This window comes from Pleurodeles waltl, chromosome 3_2 (assembly GCF_031143425.1).
Source record: "Pleurodeles waltl isolate 20211129_DDA chromosome 3_2, aPleWal1.hap1.20221129, whole genome shotgun sequence".
Lineage (NCBI taxonomy): Eukaryota > Metazoa > Chordata > Amphibia > Caudata > Salamandridae > Pleurodeles > Pleurodeles waltl.
Window position 1 is genome coordinate 95,259,522 of NC_090441.1, and position 27,209 is coordinate 95,286,730.

At 46.9% G+C, this 27,209-nt stretch overlaps 1 protein-coding gene across 1 annotated transcript in view; it reads left to right on the forward strand.

Moving 5' to 3' along the window:
* Positions 1 to 27,209, forward strand: part of LOC138286528 (sphingosine-1-phosphate transporter SPNS2-like) — a 283,111-nt gene that overhangs the window by 82,666 nt on the left and 173,236 nt on the right. The window contains exon 2 of the mRNA XM_069226889.1: positions 4,860 to 4,925. Within this exon, the coding sequence (XP_069082990.1) occupies positions 4,860 to 4,925 (66 nt within the window). The remainder of the gene's footprint in view (positions 1 to 4,859; positions 4,926 to 27,209) is intronic.

Below are 27,209 nucleotides of genomic sequence, written 5' to 3' on the forward strand. Positions count from 1 at the left end.
AGGGTGATTGGGTTGTCACTCTGAGAAATTGAAAATTCAGGTGCTGGTGGCGTCATTTTGCCAAACTCCCTTACATTGACTCTGGGCGCTTAAAGAATTCTACCCAAAACAGATGGGCAGTGTAATCACCTCGAATGTACGTCAAGATGGAAGATATATTCAACACGGGATAGAAATCTGCTGACTCCCTATATGAAGGCTGATTTCAACACTTTAATCTTGACGCCCTGCAAGTGACTTTAATTTATTCAGTGAATTCGCCGCAATGGGCTCTCTGCCAAGGCGCCTCAAACAAACCACAATGTTGCTGATAAATCCGCAAGGGAACTCAAATATGCCTTAAACATTTAACTATACAATACGTGCTTCTGTTAGGTATTTGAAACGTGCCAAATGTGCTTACCGTTTAGATAAAAAAAAAGGGTTGTTTGTTTTTATTGTGACTTGTTTCTTTCTGCAAAGCAGAAAAATCCAGAATCAAGATGGCTGACAAATATAAGTTCAGCTAACACAAAAGGGGTTCGTAGTCCGTTTTCTATATCCACTCTGTAGAGCACATGGGAGTCATTGGAAGAAGTCAAACAGCATGTTTCATGTGCACTGGGAGGCAAAGGGTAATAAAAAAGCAGGACCACTTTAATCTGAATAGTAGAGTTAAAACGCAGGTTGCATCAAGTGTCCGTAGCACACATGGTTCAAATAGAAGGCGCTTGCCAAAATCCAGGAGGCTGGGGCATGCATCGGTACCACGCTCCAGATGCTGACATACAAAGGGAACTCGAACTGCCAAAAACAATGAATATGATAAATGCTGTAACCTGTTATAACCTAAATAAAATACCATTTGAACAGAAAAAGCACATACTTAAGTAAAAAAAAACCTGTTATTCTATGAATGTAATTAAACGTATAGCTTTTCTTGCGCCCTGGGGATAGTTCGGTTACAACACTTTTGCGCTGAACTGTGAGAGGCAGAGAGGCAGAGGTAGATCACAGGAAGCAATCACTTTCCGCCATGTGGAGGGCGCATGACATCACCACTGACTGCTGCGCGCGAGGCGAGGCCTGCACTCCCATATCAAAAGGCCCACGGGCCTCGGGGACTTGAAGCTGGGCTCAGGCAGAACAGAAAACGGCGGCCAATTAAAACTTTAAAACCTTAAATCTTCTTCAAACACATGTGACCTTCCTCTGATATGCTAAGGACGCCTTCCAAATTGTATGTTTGCATGCGTGCTTGTATCCAGACCTGACAACCTCAAGGCAATCCATTTTTACTGCATGCTCCTGCGCAGAAGAGGGAGGGGCCTTGGCCAGTGGTGGGGGTATGTCAAGAGGGGATAGGCTGCCTTGCCTAAACAGTCCCGCCTCCATAGCTAGAAGTCACTTATTCTGAGCCACCTAACATGTCTTGGGAAGGATATACATGGAGCCCTGCTGTGCAAAGCATGTGTACCTGAGCTGGAAACCTACTCAATGCCTAGTCACTGAGTGGTGAGGTGTGAAACTGTGTGTCACACGGCGGCACTGTGTGAGTTGACAGGTGTGTGTGTATATACATATATATATATATATAAAACATAGTGGCGGTCGCCATTAGGTGTAGTTAGGACCTAGTTTCTATAGAAAAATCTGTTTTTTTGCTTCCTTATATCTGAGGCACCAGTTGACGAATCTTCATATATATATATATATATATCAAACAAATCCCTTTCAGGGTTAGAGTGACGCATAAGTTATGCAAAAAAGAATAGAGAACTCTGGGTAGTTCCCAAGTTTAGGTGGAGAGCAGCTCTAGTAAGGAGCACCCGGCAACACCAGTGACACTCTAGATTTGCTCACCTCAAATGTCTGTTTATCTAGCAAAGTTTTTAAGCATTGGATCAGCACAGTGCTATCCACGCCGAGCTAGATAGTGACAAAGTCAATGTACATACACATATATATATAAATATATATATATATATATATATATACACATTATTTTTCCAAGCATGTGCAAATGCATGAAAGTATGTATAGCCATTCAAGCATACATATATGCATACACATATGTAGCCATGCTCAATTGCGTGAATTAATTCATGCATATATCTATATATTTATTTAGGAATGCATCTATTTGAGCATCTGTAAAGGTGCCACATGCAGATCAAATATCTCAAATAATTATAGCCATATTCTGGACAACAGGTAAAGCAAGCAAAGCTGCTACCCGTGAACTGACCACTGTGTATATCAGAATATCGACAACAAAGATATCGTCCTAGAAAAATACTGTACTCAGAGGGTCCACTACCACAATATTGCAGTATTGTGAAGGCAAGTGGATGTAGGCAAGCATCTATGAGGTAAATGTACGTTGATACGAAGTGAATCTGGTTCTACGCCCAGCCCGCGCTACCCCTTGCCTGAGGAGTCATGAAGGCAGATACAGGAGGATGAAGTAACCAGGTCTCTAAGTGATGTATTTACTTTGTGTAGTCTCCACTCATTTCCCCTATGCCGCATCATCAGCCACAACTAAGAGGCAACGGCGGGGCATCATCAACCCTTGTCACAGGCTGTAAAGTGCTGCTTCATGGAGCGAAGTCTGGTACAGATACCAGGAAACACTGCCTTGAATAGTGCTAGCTGGTAAGGATACATCTATTGATGGTTTGTCAATATTCAGTGATAGAAGCAGTGTGACCTGGCCTCCTACTGACTTGTGGTTGACAAATGATTGCAAAATGTTAAATGTGCTTTACATGTTTAATTAAAAACATGCTAAAGAGGTGATTCAGTTAACAGGGCACTATATATGTTTATCTGTATATTTATGAAGAACCGTTGTAGCTATAAGGAATCACGTCTTGTACAAAGGAGGAACAATAAAAAATAGACAGAGTAAAGGGGTAGGACTGGAAACGTTAAAGTAGGTATCTTGTGTAGGGGACATGCATCATAGGAGAGGGCTACACCAGGTGGAGCTGCTGCTTGAAGGGGGGCGTCTTCAGTTGGAAGGATGGAGGGATCTTGCCAGATATGTGTGCAGAAGAAGTTCCAAGGAATATCTGAGTGTAAGGAGAAGGCTTGGTATCTTGTCATTTCCTGTTTGCATTTTCTTAGCCCTAGTCCTGCAATGATGCTGCTCTCCTTGAAGCTGCTGCCCTGTGTGGCACCACACATGGAAACCATAGCCGTATTCACTGTGGATAGCATCAGTGGTTCTCAATCTGAGGTCCATAAGAGCTTATTCCATCTAAAGTGGAAACTCAAAGCAAGTGTCTCAACCATAATGTTCATCACCTTGTTGTTTGTTGCTGTTGATGCTCTGAGTGCCACGGGTATGCCCACACGTGGGTCCCATACTCACTATGCCATATGACTCAAGCTGCACCCTACTGATGAGACCAAAATAGACCAAAAATTGTCTGGTATTGCTTGTGATTCCTTATGGAAGGGGCCTTGTCTGACAATTAAGGATGGACTATTGCCATAAAGGACAAAGTCAGTGCTGACATGCATAAGGCTTTGTCTAGCCTGGCATCATGGGTGAAAAATGATGGACTGGAATGTGGACCGAGGGATGCTGATACATCTGCAGCAGTGACATCAGCTAAAATGTTGCATTCACGGATTTCCCAAATTGTATTTATTTAAGTGGAGGTTGTATTATCTTTTTACAGTACATTTCTTTTCCACTGAAAAGACACAAACTTGGTACATTATTGGATGATTCAATTTATTGTGTATGCATTAAGTAATTAACAGAATACGGCACCTGTGCCGATGACATGTATTGTTTCACGTGCAGTGCTCAGTCAAGAGTTCTGCTCCCAGCTCTGCTGCACACAGTTCATGCTCTCAGGTACCTCTTGAGGCTGTTACTTTGAGTCTCCTGTAAAATAAATGTCTTAGAATCCTCTGAATGAACCCGGAAGAGGCCACCTGGGAGATATGTAGGTTAAATCATGGGTTGACCTGGAAGAGCTGTGTCTGCAGGATGGATAGAGATGGGTTTGGAGTGATCTAATGATTGTACACTCATCAGTCTCTCCACGCCCAGTGCTCCCAGCGTGCAGCAGAAAAAGACCAGGGGGCACAACTGGATATGGAAGAGTCAGCCATGGCGGAAGCTGGGGGTTCCAGAGGGCCCTGGGGAGCCAGGTGTGGTATTGTCTACAGGGTGGCGTCACAGATAGGAGGGTGGTGAAGTCACCTCCAAAGCTATCGGATGTTGCCCTGGGGAGGCGCGCATTCATCACGACCTGCTTTGGCCATCTTCCCGTGTTCTGTCTCTGCTGCCTCCCTTGTGTGCTTGCTTGGCTCTGTGCTTCTTTCTTCAGCTTTCTGTATTGTTGCCATTGCCTTTGTGGAGTTCTGTATCTGTTTCCCTTCTTCAGTTTCCATTGTTTGCTTTGTCAGTGCTATTGAAGGAGGTGGGTAATGCTATCCCTCACTGTGGCAAAAGTGACTGTTGTATCAATGGCCTCAGCCTGGAGTCCCACCTGCCATGTTCTGACTCTGCCCCAAACCTACCTGCTGTAGGCAGATCTATCTACTTCTCAACATGTGAGCTGGACATGTGCTGCTCTGCCAGCCACCTGAACATGGACAGGCAGACACATACATAGATAGATAGATAGATGGATAGATAGATAGATAGATAGATAGATAGATAGATAGATAGATAGATAGATAGATAGATAGATAGATAGATAGATAGATAGATATGCACTGTACACAAATATTGAATGCAGTACTTAAAACGATATATTAGTGCGCAAGCCTCTGCATATTGACTTAACATTATGTTTCTTGACTGAGTTGCTGTGAAAACACTGTTGATAACGCCGTCCTTGTTGTCTCCACAGGCGTGCTGCTCGACATCCAGCAACATTTTGGAGTGAAGGACAGCGGGGCTGGGTTGCTGCAGACAGGTAAGTTATTCCAGCTGTTCTGTATGTGCCTCACATCTCTCCCCGTACGATGCTCTCCTCTGTTTGAGGTCACCTTACACTTGTCATCTAGCATTTGGAATGGCAAAAAGCTCCCAGGTGTGAGCTGTGTTCAATGTGAGGGCATTGCCAGTGCAGCCTTGGCATAAGGCGCGGAAGGCTCGGCAGACCACGCAGGTACACAAGTGTCGCTGAGGGCATCTCATATTGAACAATAGAGGTACTAAGCTGATGGACACTTGTCCCACAGGCCACTCACTGGTCTTGAACATATACCAGCTTCCATGTAGCTGACCAAAAGTCCATAGGTGTGTGATATCAACTGTGACTGGGGGGGCCTAGTCCAATAGATGGTTTAGTCCACAGTTGCCCAACACAGGTTGACAATGGCCAGAGCTGTGCACTTTGTTCAGGAGGACTTATGACTATATAAATTAGTTTCATATCAATTAATTGTTTCGAAATTTACCTGGTCTGGTCTAGCACTTTTGGACCTATGTTGGACACCGTAGTTTAGTTTATCAATGGATATGTGAAAGGGCATTCACTCATACATGTATAGATACACTGCAATATTGCTGCCCTAATATTACTGTGTTGGCAGACAATAAATGATTGGCTACCAGTCACACTTCTTTCGCCAAAGTCCGCATAAGAGCCCAGGTCTCTATTTTTCAAAGTCAACAAGTTCACGGATAGACATGTGATTCCAACACTGGCTCTTTATCAGGGCCAGACTGGGAACCCAAGCAGCCTCTGCAAATGTTGTCAGACCAGCCCCCCTAGGGTACATAGCGAGCGAGTCCCCCCAAGAAAATTTGGATTAAAAAATGGCAAACCGGTGCATTCTACAACACATTATTCATTATATATTCAGTTGTATTTGTTTTTAAAGCATAGTAAATGATGACCTTACCATGCACCAGGATACAGCAATTTTTGTTTGGGCTCTTCAATGATTCCCTCACCATCACCCTCTAACAAGGCATCTCATCCCTCCATAGCCCCTTTCTCACATGTATTTGTTTTATAGTTACTCCCTTACCAGTGTTGGAGCACTGCACATTACACACACACATACGTAGACAATGGATCAGACATGTGTCATTCTGTATATATAGAAAATGTTGTATAAGACAAAAGAGATTACAAGGTGTAGGATTCACTGGTAGGCATTTTGTTTAAGTGTTTGGTCTTGGGGACGCATAAACTCAGGATTTAGAACGTAACAGTGATTAAGGTTGACTTTACTAACAACAATTTATTTCTACCCAAACACACCCTTTTTAGCAACATTAGGATAATCAAAAACTGAGAAAAACCCAACTTTCTAACCTGTACCTTGCAGTTTGCATGCCCCTTTTTTTCTGAGCAGTTCATAGCTCACTTTGCTAGAATCTAATTCTAATTTATTAACTAAACAGTAACAGAAGGATCTCTTGGACAAAAGCAATATCGCACAGAGGTATGCACTTAAAATACTGTTCCGTAGTCTGTATAGTACATGCTCTTTGCAGCAGCCATATTAACCCTCTGTGCTACCTTACATGAGTCAACACTGCCACTGGACAAAACTCTGACCTTTCTCCAACAGGAACATTATTCACTAGTGTTATCTCGGCACTTTTATTGTTGGCTGAAAACTGTTGGATATACAATGAACTCTGCAGTGCTTTTAAAACTGCGGCACTGCTATAAAACTGGCCTCCCGGTAACAAGAGCGCCACCTCCCTTCCAGCCTCCCAGGGAAACCCCTGATGGCAGGTACGTATGGTGGAGTCCAGAGGAAGGAAGAACTTGGAATATATCAGCTGCCTTTGCAAGTGTCTGTTTCTAACTGGACCAGACACTGTGCATGAGAGACTGTTAGGTGGTAGTGGTGGTGGAAAGGGTCTGAGATAAAATCCAGGACCACTGGTCTGAATCCCAACATCTGCCTCTCAGCAGAATTGTAGGTATTCATACCTGAGGTTCTATGGAGCGCAAGCCAGGCTCCTAGCAGAGTCACATCACTATACACCGGTGGGCGAGACGTATGTAGGACGGCGGGTTTAAATGACAGAGTGCATCCTAAAAGTAATTGATTTTAAAGTATTGCGAGATCACTCGTCCATTGGGAGATGTACTGGAGTAAAGCTCTGCATAGAAGTGAAGTAGATTCATTAGAAGTGCCTAGAGTTCTCGAGGTATTTAATATTTAAAAAAAAAAAAAGCACGTGCTCCTTTTAAGGGACGGACAGTCTAATAACAGTAACTGGATGTTATAATTTATAGAAAGAAAGTTTGTTTATAAGGTAATATGTAGCTTTGCTCAGTCAGGCAAGTTGTTGACGTGCTGATTCCTGAGTGCTGCAGGGCAGCTCCTCGGCAGAGAGGGGCGCTGGAGGGCAGCTTGGCCTACCATAGGAGCACACCTCATCTCCACTGCCACGAGGGTCTGTCTAATACCGCACCCCCAGCAGTGTTTCTACAAATACATACAGCAAGAGCTCCGCGAGAAGCCAAGTTTTCAAGCGAGGCCTGCCCCTCCTAATTATTAGGCACATTTGCTCGGGGTCCCGGGGGCTCTTGTAAGGCGAGCCTCGCGGCGCTGCAGACATTCTTCCTCGGTGGCGAAACCCAAACAGAAAGCACGCAGCCAAACTAGGGGGGAGGGCGGGGACCACTTGCTGAGTCTGCTGACAGGGCCGGAGACCGGTGGGGTGGCTGTGCTGTTATTTTGGGGTGCAGCTTCCTTCCTTGTTTGTTGCAGAGCGTTGCTAAACACAGACTACCAGAGGGTGCCTTGCCAGCAGCATGGCCCTCGTCCCCGGAGAGCACCCGGGCGACCCGTGGCCAGGCAGAGGGCGTCTGCTCACAGACAGCAGCTGTTAATAGGCCTTCCCTTAAAGCGGAAGTCGTAAGCCTGAAATGTCATCGGGTTACCTAAGGGTAGAGTGTTTAGGGGGCAAGTAATGCTTAATTTCTAAAATACCACGTGTGCGGCTTCAGAACTGGGAGACCTGCCTTAGCTGGAAAGTCACTGCCAACTGGTGAGAGGGTTGGCACCTTTTCTTGCTGGCCTCCTTAGAAAAACCCTGGCCAGGCCAGCACCCCACCACCTCTGTCAATGCCCAACCATCAGCTTTGCCGTTAGCATGGTGGGCGAGCATCCTGCACACAGTCCTGGAGAGAGAAGAATAGTTCTATTTTCATTTCTAGTCTGGTTAATGGAAATAGAAGACGGGTAGTCATATATTGAAATGATTAACGATCACTGTATAGGCCGTCCTTCCAATTATGTGCTTATTGGAAATAAAGGAAGGACTTTTCTCGTGCTCAGGTGGAGGCCAGAGCAGTGCGGAGTGGGCAAAGAGTCCGGGTCCCCTCAAGTAAATGTCAGTTGTGACCACCAGTGACCAGCAGCATAAATTAGCCACTGGGGCTGGGGAGGAATGTGTGGACTTTGATAAGGTTATGTCATGATTATGCTTTACTGTGAGAGAAATAGCATTTATATACCACAAACCTAGAAATGAGTACCCCATTTATTGGAGTTTAATAAACACACCAAGCTGTGTACATCAAGTGCAGTCTGGCATAATTGCATCAACATTTATTTACATTACGAAATTACATCAGTCATATTTTTCTTTGAGGAGCAAGAACTTTAGGTGAATCGTCCGGAATCACTAGATTTTTGGCCAAGTACAAAAATTGGGATTACTCCCCAGATCTCTAGGTTCCAAGAGGAGGGAGGAGAGAGGGAGAAAGGAGAGAGAGAGAGATAAGAGCGAGAGTGAGAGACAAGAGAGAGAACTAAGAGCATCCCTGCATACACTATGGGGTTATTTTTGTACAGACAGATACAGTATTGGCTGCTTCCAGTAAAGATGATACAGTACTGGGTGTTTCCTGTAAAGATGGATACAGTATCAGGTTCTTGCTGTAAAGAAGATGCAGTATTGGGTGTTTGCTGTAAAGGCGGATACAGTTTTGGATGCTTGCAGTAGAGATGGATGGATATGGTATCAGGAGCTTCCTGTATGGATGGATACAGTACTGGGTGTTTCCTGTCAAGAGGGATACAGCATGGGGTATTTTGTGTTAAGATGGATGCAGCATTGGATGCTCAATGTACAGAGACACACAGCACCGGGTGCTTCCTGTAAAGGATGATCCAATATGGGGTGCTTTGTATACAGAGGGATAGAGCATTGGGTGCTTCCTATGAAGAGAGATAGAGTATGAGAGACTTTGCTAATATGAAATTAGGTGCTTCCTGCAAAGACTGTTACGGTGTGAGGAGCTTGTCTATGGTGTAATAAGAATTCGCACAAATAACAAAGCAAAACATTTTCATGACAAACATGCAAAGATTACATTCTCCCTTTTAGAAATATATTTAAGTATGTTTGGATTTTTTTCATTCTCAAACTAAAGCCATTCCCAGGTCCATAAGTATAGAACACTAATACTGTCTGGACAAACGTTTCACTTCATTAGTACCCATTTAATACCCAAATACAACAGTCAGCAGCTGAAAGGTGACTGGTTAAGCTTTGCAAAATGTCTTCCAATGCACTGAGACACAACCGGCACTGTTTTTAACTAACCTCTGATCTGTTTGATTTAGAGATTAGTTATGCTGAAATCTACAAACTAGGCAATAGAGAGGAACATGTGGTAAATATGATACTGCCAAAATTGTATTGAATTGAATTTACATGAACATAGCGCATATTACCCCGATGAGGCATTGAAGCACTTTATGGTGAGCAGCACGCTACTCAGGAGCCCAAAAGTTAGTGTTCTCAAAGAAACCACATTATGCATTTATTCCAGTTTCTTTGTGTTACATTAATGACTTAGGTGTGATCATTAGAGCAAATTATGTGAAAAGCAATGGAAGATGGAATGAATAGATTGTTAAATTGGAGGGATACGGTTTCAAAGAAAGCAAGAGTAAGAAGGGTGTGCGATTTACAGATATCTTTCTATACAAGAGGCATGCAGAAGGTAGAAGGGAAGGAGAAGGGAATATAAAAGGAAAATATAAAGGACAAAATTGAAAGTTTGTTAAGGTCATTTCCTTATGCAGCATTTTAGGAATCTAGTAGGGAGATTTTTGCAAAGAATGCAGTCTGGCGCTGTAAACCTGTAGAAAGAAACAACATTTGAATAGCACTGTAGAGGAATTGTGTTTTTAAACAGTCTCTATAGAGACACATTAGGTTTCAAGGGGCGGCAGGTATCTGTATTGTCAGAAAAAGCAGCCCTAGTGCTGGTTGACACCCTTTACGAGCGACCATCACGCAGTGACATTTAGGCATATCCCCTTTCACAATGACAACACAATTGAGGGAGCTCTTGTGCACATCACCCCACTGTAGGTGCATATAAATACCAGGCCTGGGCTTAGTGGACAGCGTCTGACTCTGCGGAATTCCGTGAAATTGATTAAAACTCAGTGGAATTCCGCGGAGGCCTCACCCGCAGAGTCCTGAATGCTCTAGATCTCAGAAGCACTAGCCAGGGGGCCCTGCTTAGCGCTTCCGAGATCGGGCACATTCAGGAGAGGGCAATAGGCAGTGAAAGCTGTCATTGCAGTGCACACGGGGCAGACTGGTGCACAAGAGGCCTGAAACTACAGCTTTCTTTTGCTGCCTACAGCGATGGCCTGAATTCAGGCCAGGGCTGTAGGCAGCAAGAGCTGCCAGGCCTCTTGTGCTCGGCCTGTTCCAGGGACACGCCAGTGCACAAGACGCCTGGCAGCTTTCGCTGCCTACGGCCCTGGCTTGACCGGTGCACAAGAGGCATGAAACGGTAGCTTTCGCTGCCTACGGCCCTGGCTTGACCGGTGCACAAGAGGCATGAAACGGTAGCTTTCGCTGCCTACGGCCCTGGCTTGACCGGTGCACAAGAGGCATGAAACGGTAGCTTTCGCTGCCTACGGCCCTGGCTTGACCGGTGCACAAGAGGCATGAAACGGTAGCTTTCGCTGCCTACGGCCCGACCGGTGCACAAGAGGCATGAAACGGTAGCTTTCGCTGCCTACGGCCCTGGCCCGACCGGTGCACAAGAGGCATGAAACGGTAGCTTTCGCTGCCTACGGCCCTGGCTTGACCGGTGCACAAGAGGCATGAAACGGTAGCTTTCGCTGCCTACGGCCCTGGCTTGACCGGTGCACAAGAGGCATGAAACGGTAGCTTTCGCTGCCTACGGCCCTGGCTTGACCGGTGCACAAGAGGCATGAAACGGTAGCTTTCGCTGCCTACGGCCCTGGCTTGACCGGTGCACAAGAGGCATGAAACGGTAGCTTTCGCTGCCTACGGCCCTGGCTTGACCGGTGCACAAGAGGCATGAAACGGTAGCTTTCGCTGCCTACGGCCCTGGCTTGACCGGTGCACAAGAGGCATGAAACGGTAGCTTTCGCTGCCTACGGCCCGACCGGTGCACAAGAGGCATGAAACGGTAGCTTTCGCTGCCTACGGCCCTGGCCCGACCGGTGCACAAGAGGCATGAAACGGTAGCTTTCGCTGCCTACGGCCCTGGCTTGACCGGTGCACAAGAGGCATGAAACGGTAGCTTTCGCTGCCTACGGCCCTGGCTTGACCGGTGCACAAGAGGCATGAAACGGTAGCTTTCGCTGCCTACGGCCCTGGCTTGACCGGTGCACAAGAGGCATGAAACGGTAGCTTTCGCTGCCTACGGCCCTGGCTTGACCGGTGCACAAGAGGCATGAAACGGTAGCTTTCGCTGCCTACGGCCCTGGCTTGACCGGTGCACAAGAGGCATGAAACGGTAGCTTTCGCTGCCTACGGCCCGACCGGTGCACAAGAGGCATGAAACGGTAGCTTTCGCTGCCTACGGCCCGACCGGTGCACAAGAGGCATGAAACGGTAGCTTTCGCTGCCTACGGCCCTGGCTTGACCGGTGCACAAGAGGCATGAAACGGTAGCTTTCGCTGCCTACGGCCCTGGCTTGACCGGTGCACAAGAGGCATGAAACGGTAGCTTTCGCTGCCTACGGCCCTGGCTTGACCGGTGCACAAGAGGCATGAAACGGTAGCTTTCGCTGCCTACGGCCCTGGCTTGACCGGTGCACAAGAGGCATGAAACGGTAGCTTTCGCTGCCTACGGCCCTGGCTTGACCGGTGCACAAGAGGCATGAAACGGTAGCTTTCGCTGCCTACGGCCCTGGCTTGACCGGTGCACAAGAGGCATGAAACGGTAGCTTTCGCTGCCTACGGCCCGACCGGTGCACAAGAGGCATGAAACGGTAGCTTTCGCTGCCTACGGCCCTGGCCCGACCGGTGCACAAGAGGCATGAAACGGTAGCTTTCGCTGCCTACGGCCCTGGCTTGACCGGTGCACAAGAGGCATGAAACGGTAGCTTTCGCTGCCTACGGCCCTGGCTTGACCGGTGCACAAGAGGCATGAAACGGTAGCTTTCGCTGCCTACGGCCCTGGCTTGACCGGTGCACAAGAGGCATGAAACGGTAGCTTTCGCTGCCTACGGCCCTGGCTTGACCGGTGCACAAGAGGCATGAAACGGTAGCTTTCGCTGCCTACGGCCCTGGCTTGACCGGTGCACAAGAGGCATGAAACGGTAGCTTTCGCTGCCTACGGCCCTGGCTTGACCGGTGCACAAGAGGCATGAAACGGTAGCTTTCGCTGCCTACGGCCCTGGCTTGACCGGTGCACAAGAGGCATGAAACGGTAGCTTTCGCTGCCTACGGCCCTGGCTTGACCGGTGCACAAGAGGCATGAAACGGTAGCTTTCGCTGCCTACGGCCCTGGCCCGACCGGTGCACAAGAGGCATGAAACGGTAGCTTTCGCTGCCTACGGCCCTGGCCCGACCGGTGCACAAGAGGCATGAAACGGTAGCTTTCGCTGCCTACGGCCCTGGCTTGACCGGTGCACAAGAGGCATGAAACGGTAGCTTTCGCTGCCTACGGCCCTGGCTTGACCGGTGCACAAGAGGCATGAAACGGTAGCTTTCGCTGCCTACGGCCCTGGCTTGACCGGTGCACAAGAGGCATGAAACGGTAGCTTTCGCTGCCTACGGCCCTGGCTTGACCGGTGCACAAGAGGCATGAAACGGTAGCTTTCGCTGCCTACGGCCCTGGCTTGACCGGTGCACAAGAGGCATGAAACGGTAGCTTTCACTGCCTACGGCCCGACCGGTGCACAACAGGCATGAAACGGTAGCTTTCGCTGCCTACGGCCCGACCGGTGCACAACAGGCATGAAACGGTAGCTTTCGCTGCCTACGGCCCTGGCTTGACCGGTGCACAAGAGGCATGAAACGGTAGCTTTCGCTGCCTACGGCCCTGGCTTGACCGGTGCACAAGAGGCATGAAACGGTAGCTTTCGCTGCCTACGGCCCTGGCTTGACCGGTGCACAAGAGGCATGAAACGGTAGCTTTCGCTGCCTACGGCCCTGGCTTGACCGGTGCACAAGAGGCATGAAACGGTAGCTTTCGCTGCCTACGGCCCTGGCTTGACCGGTGCACAAGAGGCATGAAACGGTAGCTTTCGCTGCCTACGGCCCTGGCTTGACCGGTGCACAAGAGGCATGAAACGGTAGCTTTCGCTGCCTACGGCCCTGGCTTGACCGGTGCACAAGAGGCATGAAACGGTAGCTTTCACTGCCTACGGCCCTGGCTTGACCGGTGCACAAGAGGCATGAAACGGTAGCTTTCACTGCCTACGGCCCGACCGATGCACAAGAGGCATGAAACGGTAGCTTTCGCTGCCTACGGCCCGACCGGTGCACAAGAGGCATGAAACGGTAGCTTTCGCTGCCTACGGCCCTGGCTTGACCGGTGCACAAGAGGCATGAAACGGTAGCTTTCGCTGCCTACGGCCCGACCGGTGCACAAGAGGCATGAAACGGTAGCTTTCGCTGCCTACGGCCCTGGCTTGACCGGTGCACAAGAGGCATGAAACGGTAGCTTTCGCTGCCTACGGCCCTGGCTTGACCGGTGCACAAGAGGCATGAAACGGTAGCTTTCGCTGCCTACGGCCCGACCGGTGCACAAGAGGCATGAAACGGTAGCTTTCGCTGCCTACGGCCCTGGCTTGACCGGTGCACAAGAGGCATGAAACGGTAGCTTTCGCTGCCTACGGCCCTGGCTTGACCGGTGCACAAGAGGCATGAAACGGTAGCTTTCGCTGCCTACGGCCCTGGCTTGCATTCAGGCCAGGGCCGTAGGCCGCGAACCCTGCTGTTTCAGTACTTGTTTTTGCACCAGTGTCCACAAACAACGAAAAAGAGACGAGGACTTACCTGGGTCTTCCAGGGGGTCCTCCTCATCAACGAGTCCGGACTCCACAGCGGCTGCCTCCCTCTCTGGCCTCTGCTCCCTGCTCTGATGCGCACTGAAGCCCAGTTATGGGTTGCACAGCGCAAGCGCAGACTGGCTGCAGTGCGCACCGGGTGAGCTCTGCTCCACTGGCAGGGCTAGCACAGTTTTTGGACTAACTCCAGTTCCAAAACCTCTGTTACCTCCGCCAGCAGAGGGGAGCTCCCCACACACCCCTAACAAATACCTGCAAACCCAGAGAGAACACCTGTGTGCACCTACTTCAGCAGTACATTAAGCACTTTGGAGTATTATGCATGCAAATCATGTCACACCATGCAAACTACACATAAACATGTTACGTAAACTCCCGCCAACTTAATATATACCAAGGCAGTTGATCAACATGTTGCAGCAATCATCATTAGTAAGTTCAGTGCCTAGTTTATATGACTTCATTACCTGGTTCTGAAGGGCGCAGAAAAGTGCTGCACCTGCCCGACACCCTGAAGAGCACTGGGCACCACAGTCCAGCACACGGTCCGCTGAATGAATGTGCCTTGTGGTCCCACTGTGACTCTCCAGCATTCACCTTACCTCATAGCGGAGCACACCTGGCCCTGAACAAAACCCGGCCACAAAGATCTGTGTTTTGCACAGTGGCCCTCGTGTATTGCACTAAGATTGCAAAAGTCTGCAATGCTGTCTGGCCGGTTCTGTGCACAAATTCTGTTACTGCGCGATGCTAAGTGCTGCGTCAGGGCACTAAGGCCAGCTTGCGCTGTCTTGCACGAAGGTACACGCTTCAGTAGAAATGTATGTGGATGCAGAGCTGCCAAGTCCAAGCCACATAAAATGAGTAATTTTGCAGAAATGACATGCCATGCATGAGAATATCATGCAATAGTTGCTTTGCCATTGTTTGCACGCGTTTTCATTTGACGTGAGGATTCCATGATCCCAGGTCACGCTTCTTCAGGAGCCCTCCCCTTGTGTGGAAACCTAGGGGTGTTTGTGCTGTTCTTGCCCAAGTATCCCATTTTCCCATATATTATAGGGACTTGGTCTTCAGCGAGGCAAAGGCTTTGGGAGTTGTGCTCTTGTCAGTTTTGGGGGAAAAATCGTTTTTGCACGTGCAAGTGGATTGGTGGTGTCATCTGTGGGTCTTTACAACGATCTTAGTGTCACGCCAGTGTCAACTCAACACGTTAGTCAATCTGGACCCACTTCTATGCTCAGTAATGCCATTTTTGAGAACACGATAATGCTCAACGCTGTTTTAAGCATCCAGGGTCTGAGTTTTAATCAGCTGGGCCAAGGTCACACGAGGCGACAGGGTGGTATGGTGATCCGATGCCCAGGATCCGAAGTCCCTGACATAGCCTCCCACTCACTAGGCCGTGCACGCCTCCCCCTCCACCACTGTGGTGAAACAGTGGAGTAACGAAACTTAAGCGGGGCCCCTGCGAAGTCCCTGGAAAGAGCCCCCTCCCCGTGGACCCAGTCAGGGGCCTGCCGTCCGTGCACAGTGTAATGGAGTTTCCCCCCGCCCCCCTCACCGCGTGCGCTGCGGGTGCCTTTGTTACACCACTGCGGTGGAAGGCCCTGGTCGCTGCCACGCACCGAGGCATCTTCATGGAATCAAGACGCTACATTTCTCTCTCGCCTCAAGCTGCTGAAAGGAGAGCGTATTGGGCGTTCGCCCTCCCTCCGCTTTTATCCATTCACACTATCATTCCTCGTTACTGCTCTCACCACCGTGCATCCCCTCTCCTCCCTCACACTTTCATACTCCCTCACTCTCTAGTTATCTCACAGTTCTTCCTCCCTTCACTATTTTGTATCATTCTTTTCCACCCTATTCTCCTCCATCTAACGTCACCACACCGCCCCTCTCTTGTTTTCTGTCACTGGATATAACCCCCGCACCTTCCCCCCTCACACCTTTTCCGTTCACTCAGTCGCCTCCCTGCTGAGAGAGTTGTTTTACAGACTCCTCCGCATTCCTGCCTTTTAGTGGCCTGCCGAGAACTCGGAGCGGAAAAACCTGGCGCAGAACGGGTTAATGCGTGCAGCGGGTTAAAAGCTCAGGCCTGCCCGTAACGAGGGTACCACAGGCCCGAGGGCGCCGGTGCTGGAGAGCTGGGTGCCTCGCATGGGGCAGGCGCACTCCCCCTCTGCCAGCGGCTTGACTTGGCAGAGATCGGGAGTCTTGGCGCTCACGGACCACTTCTGGAGCAGGAGCACCGCTGCCAAAGGCCCCATCTCTTGAGAGACACTCACTCTGTAGAAACTCACTCTGTGGCCAGCAGCAGTTTCATGCTGCGCTGCTTATAACGGGGTTAAAGAAAGCGCGCGCCCCAGAATGCAGTGTCCACTTGGCTACAAACTCTAGATTGGATGAAACGTGACGGTGCGGTTCCTCGGTAGCTATGTGAAATCTCAGCAGAGAAGCCAAGATTCTGAATGGGAGTAGAGTAAACAATTCCATGTCCTGTCCGCGAAGGATAGTGCGTGTGGGTGAGTGTACCACTAGTCAGAAAAACATCAATGCCCGGGTCTCCCGATTGCACTTTTCGCTGGCACTGAATTAATTGGCACTCTAGTCAAGTTGATTAGTCGGTTAACAGTATACTGCATAGGTGACACTGACTACAAGTCACACATTCAAACTATTGTAGGGCCGACTCAGCGTTTCATCCGTCAAAAGTGGGTAAACTAGGTAACGCTGAGGTAATAGCCGCTGTTTAAAAGGCAAACAACACTTCCGTTTATTGAGGGGTGTATATGAAAGGATGGAATGATCATAGCGTCACCATAAGGCCTCTGCTTCTAAATAGACCACCCGTGGCCGCCACATTGGGGGGTCACCCGCCTTAGTGCACTGGACACCTTATGACAGCGAGAGGGTAGAATGTGACTTCCCGTGATGCTCTGCGGCTCCAGGCTGCTTCATTGGTGACACCCAGCGCCTCCTCTATGAGATTTCGCGCCCCCGGCTCTCAGCCTGGGCTAATCGTTACTTCGCAGGCTCTCGGCGCACCGAGAGGCATTAAGTTGTGTTTCCAAATGGAGTCGCCAGCACTTGAGGTTTCGGGGCACCGGAGTCGAGTCGTCTGTCCGTTTGCTTTTTGTCTTATTTGAAAGTGATTTCAGGTTAATTTAAAATACGGTGGTATGAATGCCCCCCACCCTCGCAACAAAAAAAACTCCAGTAACTGCGCACATCCTTACTTTGAATTTATTACTTATCAACCGTTTTGCTTCAGTTTATACCAAATGTTTTTCTACTGCGTTTTCTCCATTTCTATTTATTTTTTGGCCTACATCGCTTTTTTCCTTAATCCTTTCGTTTCTCCCATTTTTAATTGTTTTTATTGTTATTGCTATTTAGATACTGCAGATAAAGCCATATAGCGTGTGGAGCATTTCCCATAATTCAATTGGCTACAGTAAAAATAGAGAAACAACAGAACAAGAGGAGTGGAACTAACAAGCTGAACCAAGAACGGCTAAACTCATCCCTTAAACGAGTTTGCTTAGATGATCCGTCATGGGGGTGATGGGGTGTGGCCTAGTAAAGTCATAGTGCACAAGCCTACCTCCTTCGCTGGGAGTGGAAGGCGTGGATGGAGTTACCGGGTGACTCCATCTTGCTCTCCTTTGGCAGTTTCAGGCGTGTTTCTCCGATTGATTCAACCCAACCGAACCAGACATTCAAAGCCCAGAGCAAGAGAGTGGCTCTCCTGGTGGCATGGAGTAGCCACCTAGACACAGCCAGGGAACCCCACAACAACTCCCCAACACCAGGCCTTGCAGACCCTGCCTCTGAGGAGCGCCATCTTAGGTGTAAGAGGTTTCTGACCCCGGTCCGGGAGGACAGTATGCATTCCAGCTTTTTAGGGTTTCCAGATGAGATAAACTTGCGTATAGTTGAGCTAAATGAACATTACTTACATCCTAAATGGTTATCCTGAAAGTCTGATCCTCTTGAACCTGCACGGACATCGACAAGTCAATAAAGAACATGGGGCCAGATGTAGCAAACCGTTTGCGAGTCGCAAACGGCGAAAATCGCCGTTTGCGAGTCGCAAACGTGGGTTTGCCATGCAGAAATGCATATTGCGAGTCGTTACCGACTCGCAATATGCATTTCCGACTCGCAAATAGGAAGGGGTGTTCCCTTCCTATTTGCGAGTCGCTGTGGGATGCAATACCATTTGCGACCGCGTACGCGGTCGCAAATGGCATCGCAGTTACCATCCACTTCAAGTGGATAGTAACCCACTCGCAAATTGGAAGGGGTCCCCATGGGACCCCTTCCAGTTTGTGACTGGACCCAAAAATATTTTTTCAGGGCAGCACTAAAGGTTTCGGATTTTTTTTAAGTGCAGCTCGTTTTCCAGTAAGGAAAACGGGCTACACTTAAAAAAAAAAAACACTGCTTTATTTAAAAGCAGGTCACGAACATGGAGGTCTGCTGACGTCAGCAGGCCTCCATGTTAGCGAGTGCCTATACTCGCAATGGGGCCGCAAATTGCGACCCACCTCATGAATATTGATGAGGTGGGTCATTGCGACCCCATTGCGAGTCGCAGTCGGTGTCTGAGACACCGTACTGCATAGCAAATTGCAAGTCGCAATTTTGCATTTTGCTACATCTGGCCCATGGTGACCACCAGTCTGCATGTCATCCAGATATAATGGTCTCCATGTAAACTCAAATCCCGATTCACTTTAATTGAATCTATTAAAGCAAAGTACTATTTTTTAATGGTTGGTAATAGGAGTGTTCTCAGGGGAAACATGGCATCCTTGCTGTGTGCCACAATATACAAACGGTCCGGATATTTCAGCAAAGAGCAGCAAGCATGCTGGGACTTGTAGTCCCAGGGTGGTAACAGTGCAAGTGAAACTATAAGTCAATGCATGCTCAGTGCTGTTGAGGGAAAAAAAATATGCCTGGCCGGTGATGTGCACAGAAGTCAACTGTACACCAGAAACAGATTCCACACACCTGTCTGTTCAAGGATGCATTGTTGGAGAACTTTGTTTCAAAAACAATCTTTTATAATCTCTTTTTTACCAAATACTTGACCTAGACTCCAGATCTTCGCAGGTGTTAGATTGCTGCTACTGTGTCTGGGCTAGAAGCAAGGAAGGGGACATTCTCCAGTTAAGTGAGTGCTTGCCTAGGGTTACCAAGTGACCCAATGTCACCAGAACACCACATGTTCATAATTGATAAAGTATTGCATTCTGGGGATTGTAATGTTGGCTCAGTGGAACTCTCCTAACTAGACAGACACATTAAGACGATGATTTGTAAAAGTACAGAAATCATGTCCCGGTGATGTTGAGTTACCTGGACCCCCCTATACATAGCCAACAACTAGCCCCATGTCACCAGGAATACTTTCAGCCAGTCCTGGCTCTCTGGCCACCAGGACCAATCAAGGCCTCAACTGTAGTTTTATGTTTGCCATTATGTGCAAGGGCCTACAGGACACATTCAGATTTTTCTTGTTTTCCATATATTCCGTGTAGGTTTGAACATCGGTTTTTGAACAACACATTAAGGGAGCTTGTGTTTGTTACTCATCTCAATTGCTGAATTTGCCCTGGAGAAGCGGGGATTCCACAAAACACGTGTTGGCTACTTCAGTGCTATGTTTGTTGGCAATTCCTGTTACTTGAGTGCTACAGTTGTTGGAGTTTACTGACCAATCCAGTTACTTAGTGCTACAATTGTGGGAGCGCTATAATGGAACAATTTTGTTATTCAAAACTTTCAAATATGTATGATCTGTTAGTAATAAGTTTGGGTGCTATTGCTATGGACTCACATCTTTTCTTTGATGTGTGACACATTTTAATGATACGGTTTGTTTGTATCCACAAAAAAATACAGTAATATCAGACCAACAACCTTTCTCTAGAGTTTACATATTTTTACTGTATGACTATGTTAACTTCCCACAACCTTAATCACATCTGTTGCACTATGATTCGGTGCTTGCACCCCCAAGTAACATGTTACATTTGAGTTTGCCAACTCACCCTATGTACACCAAACAGCATGTACACAGCCATGGTGTACCTTTTACAAATCTTTGTTACCAAGCCTGTACTGGTTGAAATTCGCCCTCATTTTAATTGCTAATTAATGGCGCCCCAGGGCTCCCTCCAGTATTAATTTCTCTGTTGCCTTCCAGCAAGGTTCTTGTTCTTCAGGTATTTGCCATGAATACAAGTGTGTCAGTTCATCTGGGTCAAAGGAAGCAGTTCAGGACCAAAGAATGCACAGACTTGGGAAACCAACATCGAGAACTGGAAAGAGGGTATTTCAGTGTATTTGGAGAGGTCTGGTAAACGTAGACACCCAGTGCAGTCTGCAGGCGTTGCTGTGTCGAGTTTAATTTTGTTCACCAAACAAACATTTATTACTCACAAAGCTGACCATTTTACATAACCAATCATAATAAAAAAAAATTGGATTAATCACTAACTTTGGGTCAGGGAGTAATATGCTACTCGCTGTAAAGTACGTTAAAACCTCCTCAGGAGTAGAAAGCGCTGAATATGTGCAATTACCATTAATTGATTTAAACAAAATGTTATTGTTTTCAATTAAAAACATGAAGAAAAATGTGCCAGGATACATTACAGATAATGAAAAATGCACTACAACGGTACATAGTAGATAGCATTAAAAAAATGGCAAGCAAGTAAATACATATAATAAATAGGTTAAAAATGGCAAGCAAGCAAGTGCAGTCTGAGTGCAAAACATATTCAAACATTTCAATATTTCACTGCAGCTTCTAACTAGTGAACAACCACAACTAACTCTCCCACCTACAGATACCCCTGGCCAAGCTGTCATATGTAGTGCACTGCAGTGTGTAACCTCTTCAAAGTCCACCACAGCGGTTCCAAATCCCACCCAAGACGATCCATGCAAGGTCAGTTATCCACCCTCCGGATCCTCCTTAGCAATCATGGAGCTACTCAACGTGTTCATGTCATCATTTGGGGCCAACAAGCAATCCACAAGGTGTTCCCCTGCTCTAGCCTTTTCAGTCGTTCCCTGCACTCTTCAGCCCTCGAAATAACACAGCATTCTCAAGACCAGCCCATTTAACCAGTTCTTCTCGCCATTTAATCATTCGAGGGCCTTGTGTCGACTTCCAATGCATTGTCAATTCTCGTTCTGCCAGAATCAATGCTAAGTCAATAAATCTAGAAGTGGTTTTCCTCTTTTTGGGGTGAGGGTATCCCTCGAGTTTGCAGGCCAATGGTGTACAAGGGATAGTTCGTAAAGTTATTGCATTAACACAGTTCATTATTGCTTCCCAGAACTCTGCCAAGGACGGGCAGGACCATAACATATAAAACATTTCTGCCCCTAGCTCCCCTCAATTACAATTACTTAATGTTGTTTACGTAGCAAAAAGAAAAATACATTTGAAATGTGTTATTTTAGTTTTCTTGCTTTGAAACTTTATTCAGTGTCTATATTTTGCTGGGGATTTTAAGCCAGGTCCCAGGTAATAAATCTTCTCAATTGACCAATAAAAACACACATTGAACCTTTTTGCCACACTCTGTGTATTAATACTGAAAGTATAAAAAGCACACAGGCTATTCCAGCTAAAGCTGAACTTCAGTGAGCTGTGTTATGGTAGGATCTCTTTCTTCCACAGCTACCAATGGAAACAGCAGATGAAAGAGCTAAGCACCAATCATGGAGCATGATTCCTGCATATGTCTATTGTTCAACCAATCGTAGGCAATAACACAGACTGCACCCCAGCCACTTCTGATTTCTAAATTTCTAAAAGGTCTTTGCATCAATTAATGTGTCAAGTGGCTTCTGTAAACCAAACTCAAACAAGCATTGGAATTGTAAACTTTTTAACTTTGTCAATGCTTGTTTTGTTTTGTCATGATTTTTGTGCAAGTTTATTTTTGGATGAGGTGCAAGGCCTTCACATATATAAATAGTGGTTAAAAGCAAAAAAAAAAATGTTGGTCTCAAAAAGCACACATTGCCAAAGTAGTCCATAGCACTGAAAGGAACTACTTTGCATGTGGACGAGCTCTTTGTTGAAGGCTGTCATGCACTTTGAAGTTAGCCAATGACTGAAGTGGGCTGACCCATTGCTGTATGCAGTAGTGGAAAAAAAATGAAAGAAAATGTGAGTGACACAACAGCAGACCATTGGGTGAGGAGAGCTGGCTGAAACCCCCTATAAGTATGTATATCATAATCATAATAAAATCACAAAGCCTTGTCTAACACCTAAGCTAAAAAGCCACAGGTTCTCAGTCGGACCGGTCAGCGACTGTGGCCCAGAGTATGCTTATAAAAGCCTTCTGTGGGGTCTGATGTAAAAACCAAACCAGAAGCACACCATCATGGGCACAATCGTACCTATCGTCATGTGAGGTTTTCCACAAGGGCCGGCAGGCACCCCTGACAGAGGCAGGAAAATGCACCTGTTGCAGAGATTCATAGTGCCCTGCAGGGCCCAAAATTTGATCTTGCCGAGCCGGATCAATCAGTGACAAACTGAACACAATCGAGGTGAGTGAGGACAACCCCCAGTACTATAGCGCCGAGACAATTTGTTTTGTGTTGTGTGCTATATATAAAGTTAATAATTGTTTCAGTAATAACCAAGAGTTAAATACTCCCAAGAGCAGAGGAGTTTGAAGTGTAAACAAGTTAGTGGACCAGCCAAAAGCCACCACCTGTGCAAGCAGGGTGTGGTTTCAAATTAAGTGTATAAACAGCTGTGGGTGTGTGGTTGCGTATGTGATCCTCCTGACCGCACCAGGAAGTTACCTCTGCATCACTGAGGAGCATTTCTAAGAGGTAATGGAAGGGTCAGTCCCTGCCAGTGCCCTAACAAAGCCCAAACGCTCACACACGAGGGGCGTCATCAGGGACGCCATGTTCCAGTCCGAACTTTCACTTAAACGCACAATGCATTCTGGGAGCGGTAATTCTGGATCACCAATTAAAATGCTGAGCAATGAAATTCTTCGCTCCTTAGCACTTTTATGTACCTCTATTATCAAATTGTTTTTTAACCAAAATATATGTTATGTATGTTCAGCAAAGGTTTCAAAATCCACTTTCTCGACTCTTACCCTCCTGAGCGAGCCTTTCTTTAATATTGACTGGTACAATTTTTTTTATTCTATTCTGTTTTACATATGCCACAAAAACAGCGTATCTGAGTTTATTAGCATACAGCAGACCCATACCCATAATACACTGGGCATCAAAGTAGAATGGATTAAAAATAGAGAATTCGCTTACAACTTAAAATTCAAATATATCAGCTTTAAAAAGTAAAAAAGTAAACATAATTGCGTCAATAAAACCATGCTGCAAGCAGTGCCCATAAATGCGATGGGCCGTTGTGTGCAGAAGATACAATTGTCATTTTTAATGTACTGGTCCCTCATCCAGCAAGTGATGGGGCTGTGATCTCGATTAAGAGGTGAGTGGGTGAGCGGTATCAGGAGCCTCGTGCAGGTGTGGTTGTGGAGGAAATGACGCATACAATTAGGACAGGTGCAGTCCAACCAATGAAGCTGCATCATCTTTTGTCAGCCAATCGCTTTAAACTGTATCTTTCCATCATAGTCAGGTCCAGAGCCAGCGAGCAAACCTGAATGTGTTTGTTGTTTCTGGCACAGGAAGACAAATTCGATTTTGGAGTTTTCCTGCTCCCTCCCGATAACAGCCAGGGATTAACTTCAGGGAGTGGGGGAGGGTGTTTCGGGTGTTCCACGCTCCTAATAAATGTCTTTTCTGATAAATAGCTGGGTACAGGTGCTTTCAGTACGGTATTGTGCGATGTCAGTCGGATTTCAGCAGGATTTTTGCATAAACACAGACAAAAACGCACACACTCTCTCCCTATCTGTTTTGAAAGACCTAAAAAATATTGGTTATTTTAAAAAATATTGTGTTTTCTCTCTTAGTACTCCTAGCAATTCGCATCTCACTCCTTTTTCCCTGCCCCTTAGGGCCCTCTCATGCACACCACTTGTATAATGTTTTTAAACATTATATGCCAGCGTCATTGTCAGAAAATCTGAAGCTCACACTACGCCCCTGATAACACCCGATAGGATAGTTAATGCAATCGATTACATCCAGATACTAATAGAACGCTATTTACAAAGGAGCAACCCATTAAAGCAGAGATTACATACACTTCATATTAGGGGCAGCAAAGATGCATTGTTTGTCCAATCGCGAAATTCTTGCAGTGGCAGAGCAAAGGGGTTATAGGTCCTAGTGCAAGTTGTGTTTGTCCCTCCTCTGAAACAAAGCCTCCTTACTATCTCTCAAACTGGCTTTCTTCTATCCTTCCACTGCTCCCTTTTCAGGCAGTTTTTTCTTTGTTTGCTTAAGCACTTTATAGGAGTGCATGTGTTTTCCAACTCTTTCCCTCGTGTGCCTCTCCCCTGTAAAATAATCCCTCCCTCCATGCTCAGTGTGTCTGTCTCACTTGTGTTGCAAGCTCTGTCTTGTGTGCTTCTCCTTTGACCCGTGTTAGTCTCCCTCGCGCACTGATAGCCCATTCTGCTCCTCCACTGAGCATTATCTTTTTTAACTTATTGCTATTTATTTATTTTTCTTTGTGTTTTGAGTGGACCAGCCAGCTCTGGGCACAATGCCTTAAAAACACACTTTTGTGCTACTTCTTTTTGATCACGTCATCACACATGCACACACCTACAAAATGATCTGGGCGTTATGGCCACATTATCCAGCTTTTTATTTAATTTACTTTTGGCCATGCTGCGTAGCGTGTTACCGATGCTGTACAGCAATAGCCAAAGGGTTTGGCGAAGAAATTAGGTCCCAAAGGCACCACTTACTGGCTTGGCCAATGCTTGTTTTTTTTTGCACTAGTGTTAAACTTCTGTTGCATGGTTCCAGGTGACATTAATTGTTAGTGTGTGCACAAATGTGTGGTCTGTTAATCTGAATTGGTTTGTAAATAGTGCTCTAGATATTGAACCTTTTGTGGACATTCATGGGGAACCAAGGTGAGGCGCACAAGAGAGGGGTGAGAGGTCACGTTTCTCTATTCTGCACCTTATATACATTTTCTGATGTGTAATCTGATATATACATATTCTGACGTGTAATGTTATATATATTTTCTGACGTGTAGCTGTATATGGGGAAAAACACGGCTTCTTGGTGGTGACAGACCTACGCAGCTGCTCCCCAGAACGCGTCTCTAGAGAAACATTCATCGAATCACATTCGTTTGCAAGGTTGTTGATTGCTTGCTGTCAGTATGGATGTGTAACATGACCTAAAGGCCTCTCCCAATTGGGATTAAAATGAGGTATGATGTCACAGAAATACCACATCAGCAGAATGGACAGATGGTCAACCCTTGTACGCCATCACATTCTATCCTATTTAGGTGAAGAGCATGACCTCACATAGGGGGTGTTGGGTCTGTCTTCACTGTCTATTGTCTTGCCTGTTCCTATCCCCTGTTCAGTTCCCAGCTGCCTGCACGTGCTCATTATATACTCCCTGTCGGTCTCTGTCTACAGCCTTTTCCAATTTTGATATTAGTACAACCCATTAGAAGTGCCATTTTATCTCTGAAGGACTTTTTCAAGCGGCCCCATGTTTCCCTGTCAAGTGTTATAGCCCTCCTCTGTTCCAGAACAACATCTCCTCTATCACTTTAATACCCCTTGGTATTTTAAATATATCTTTCATATCTCTCATTCTGGGCCACTGCTGCAAATGCTAGGATATATATGCTCTTTTTTTAAATGGGGAATAAAACAAAACTACAAGTCCCAGAATACAATGTTCTTTTGGCCTGAAAGGTCGGGTGCAGACATGGAGCCACTTGGTAATTCATGCCAGGCCTTCTTGGGTGAGGGCAGGGAAGCGGAGGGTGGTTCAGTGCAGGGCTAAATAGAATCCCCAGGATTTTGCAGCCCAAAAATGTAAAATTTGCGATCCCAAACCGCAAACTTTGTGGTACTTTTGCGGAAGGCAGAACATGTGCTTGTCACACAAATACCGCTCACTCACTACTGGAGACTCTGATAGGTCACATTCTGTGATCTGGCCGAGCGCGCAGCAGCACTGTGCCGTGGGACAGGAGGGTGCCTAGTGCCGGAGGGTGCATACCTGAGCTTGAACACTCAGCTCTCTCTGGCATCGGACAGCCAGTGCACAGGACATTAACAGGCAAATGGAGTGGCGGGTACCCTGGAGACTTGGAAGTGAGGGAAATGTGAGTGAGGAGAAGGGCAACATGAATGTCCTAGGGTTGTTGAGGGAGAGGTGTTTCCCAAGGGGAGAGAGGAGGGACAGGAGGGGGTGACAGTGTGGAAGCGAGGATGTGGGTGTTACGGCCGGAGCTGCTGACTTTGGACCTGGGGAACTAAGGGGCATATTCACAAGCCCTGTCTGCCACTGCTGTGTCACGTTTTGTGACACACCGGCAGCCCATGGTGTTGACCCTTATCCACAAGACCACGCAACGCCACTTTGCATGGCTTTTCAGGGCCTTGTAGGTATGGTGTAATGCAAAGCATTGCAAGTCGCTGCGTTGCTTTACACTGCGTTAGGGAGGTGTGCCAGGGGCGTTACGGTAGGGGTTCCCATGCAACACCCATGGATTTTGACGCGCTCCCAGATTTACAAGAATCTGTAAACCTGGGAATGCGTCACAACTGTACGCCTCCCCATGGCAGGCACAACAAGCAGAAATAGCTTTACTTCTCCTCGTTGTTTCCTCTTTCTATGTGTGCTGCATTCTGCAGCAAACATAGAAAGAGGAAAATGCCTCCCTGGATTGTTTTTGTTCATTTATTTAGAATGCCAATATTTCCAGGCACTTTTGTGAAATTGCAGGATTATTATAAAAGTGCGGAATTCACAATTTTTTTTGCTAATCGTGAA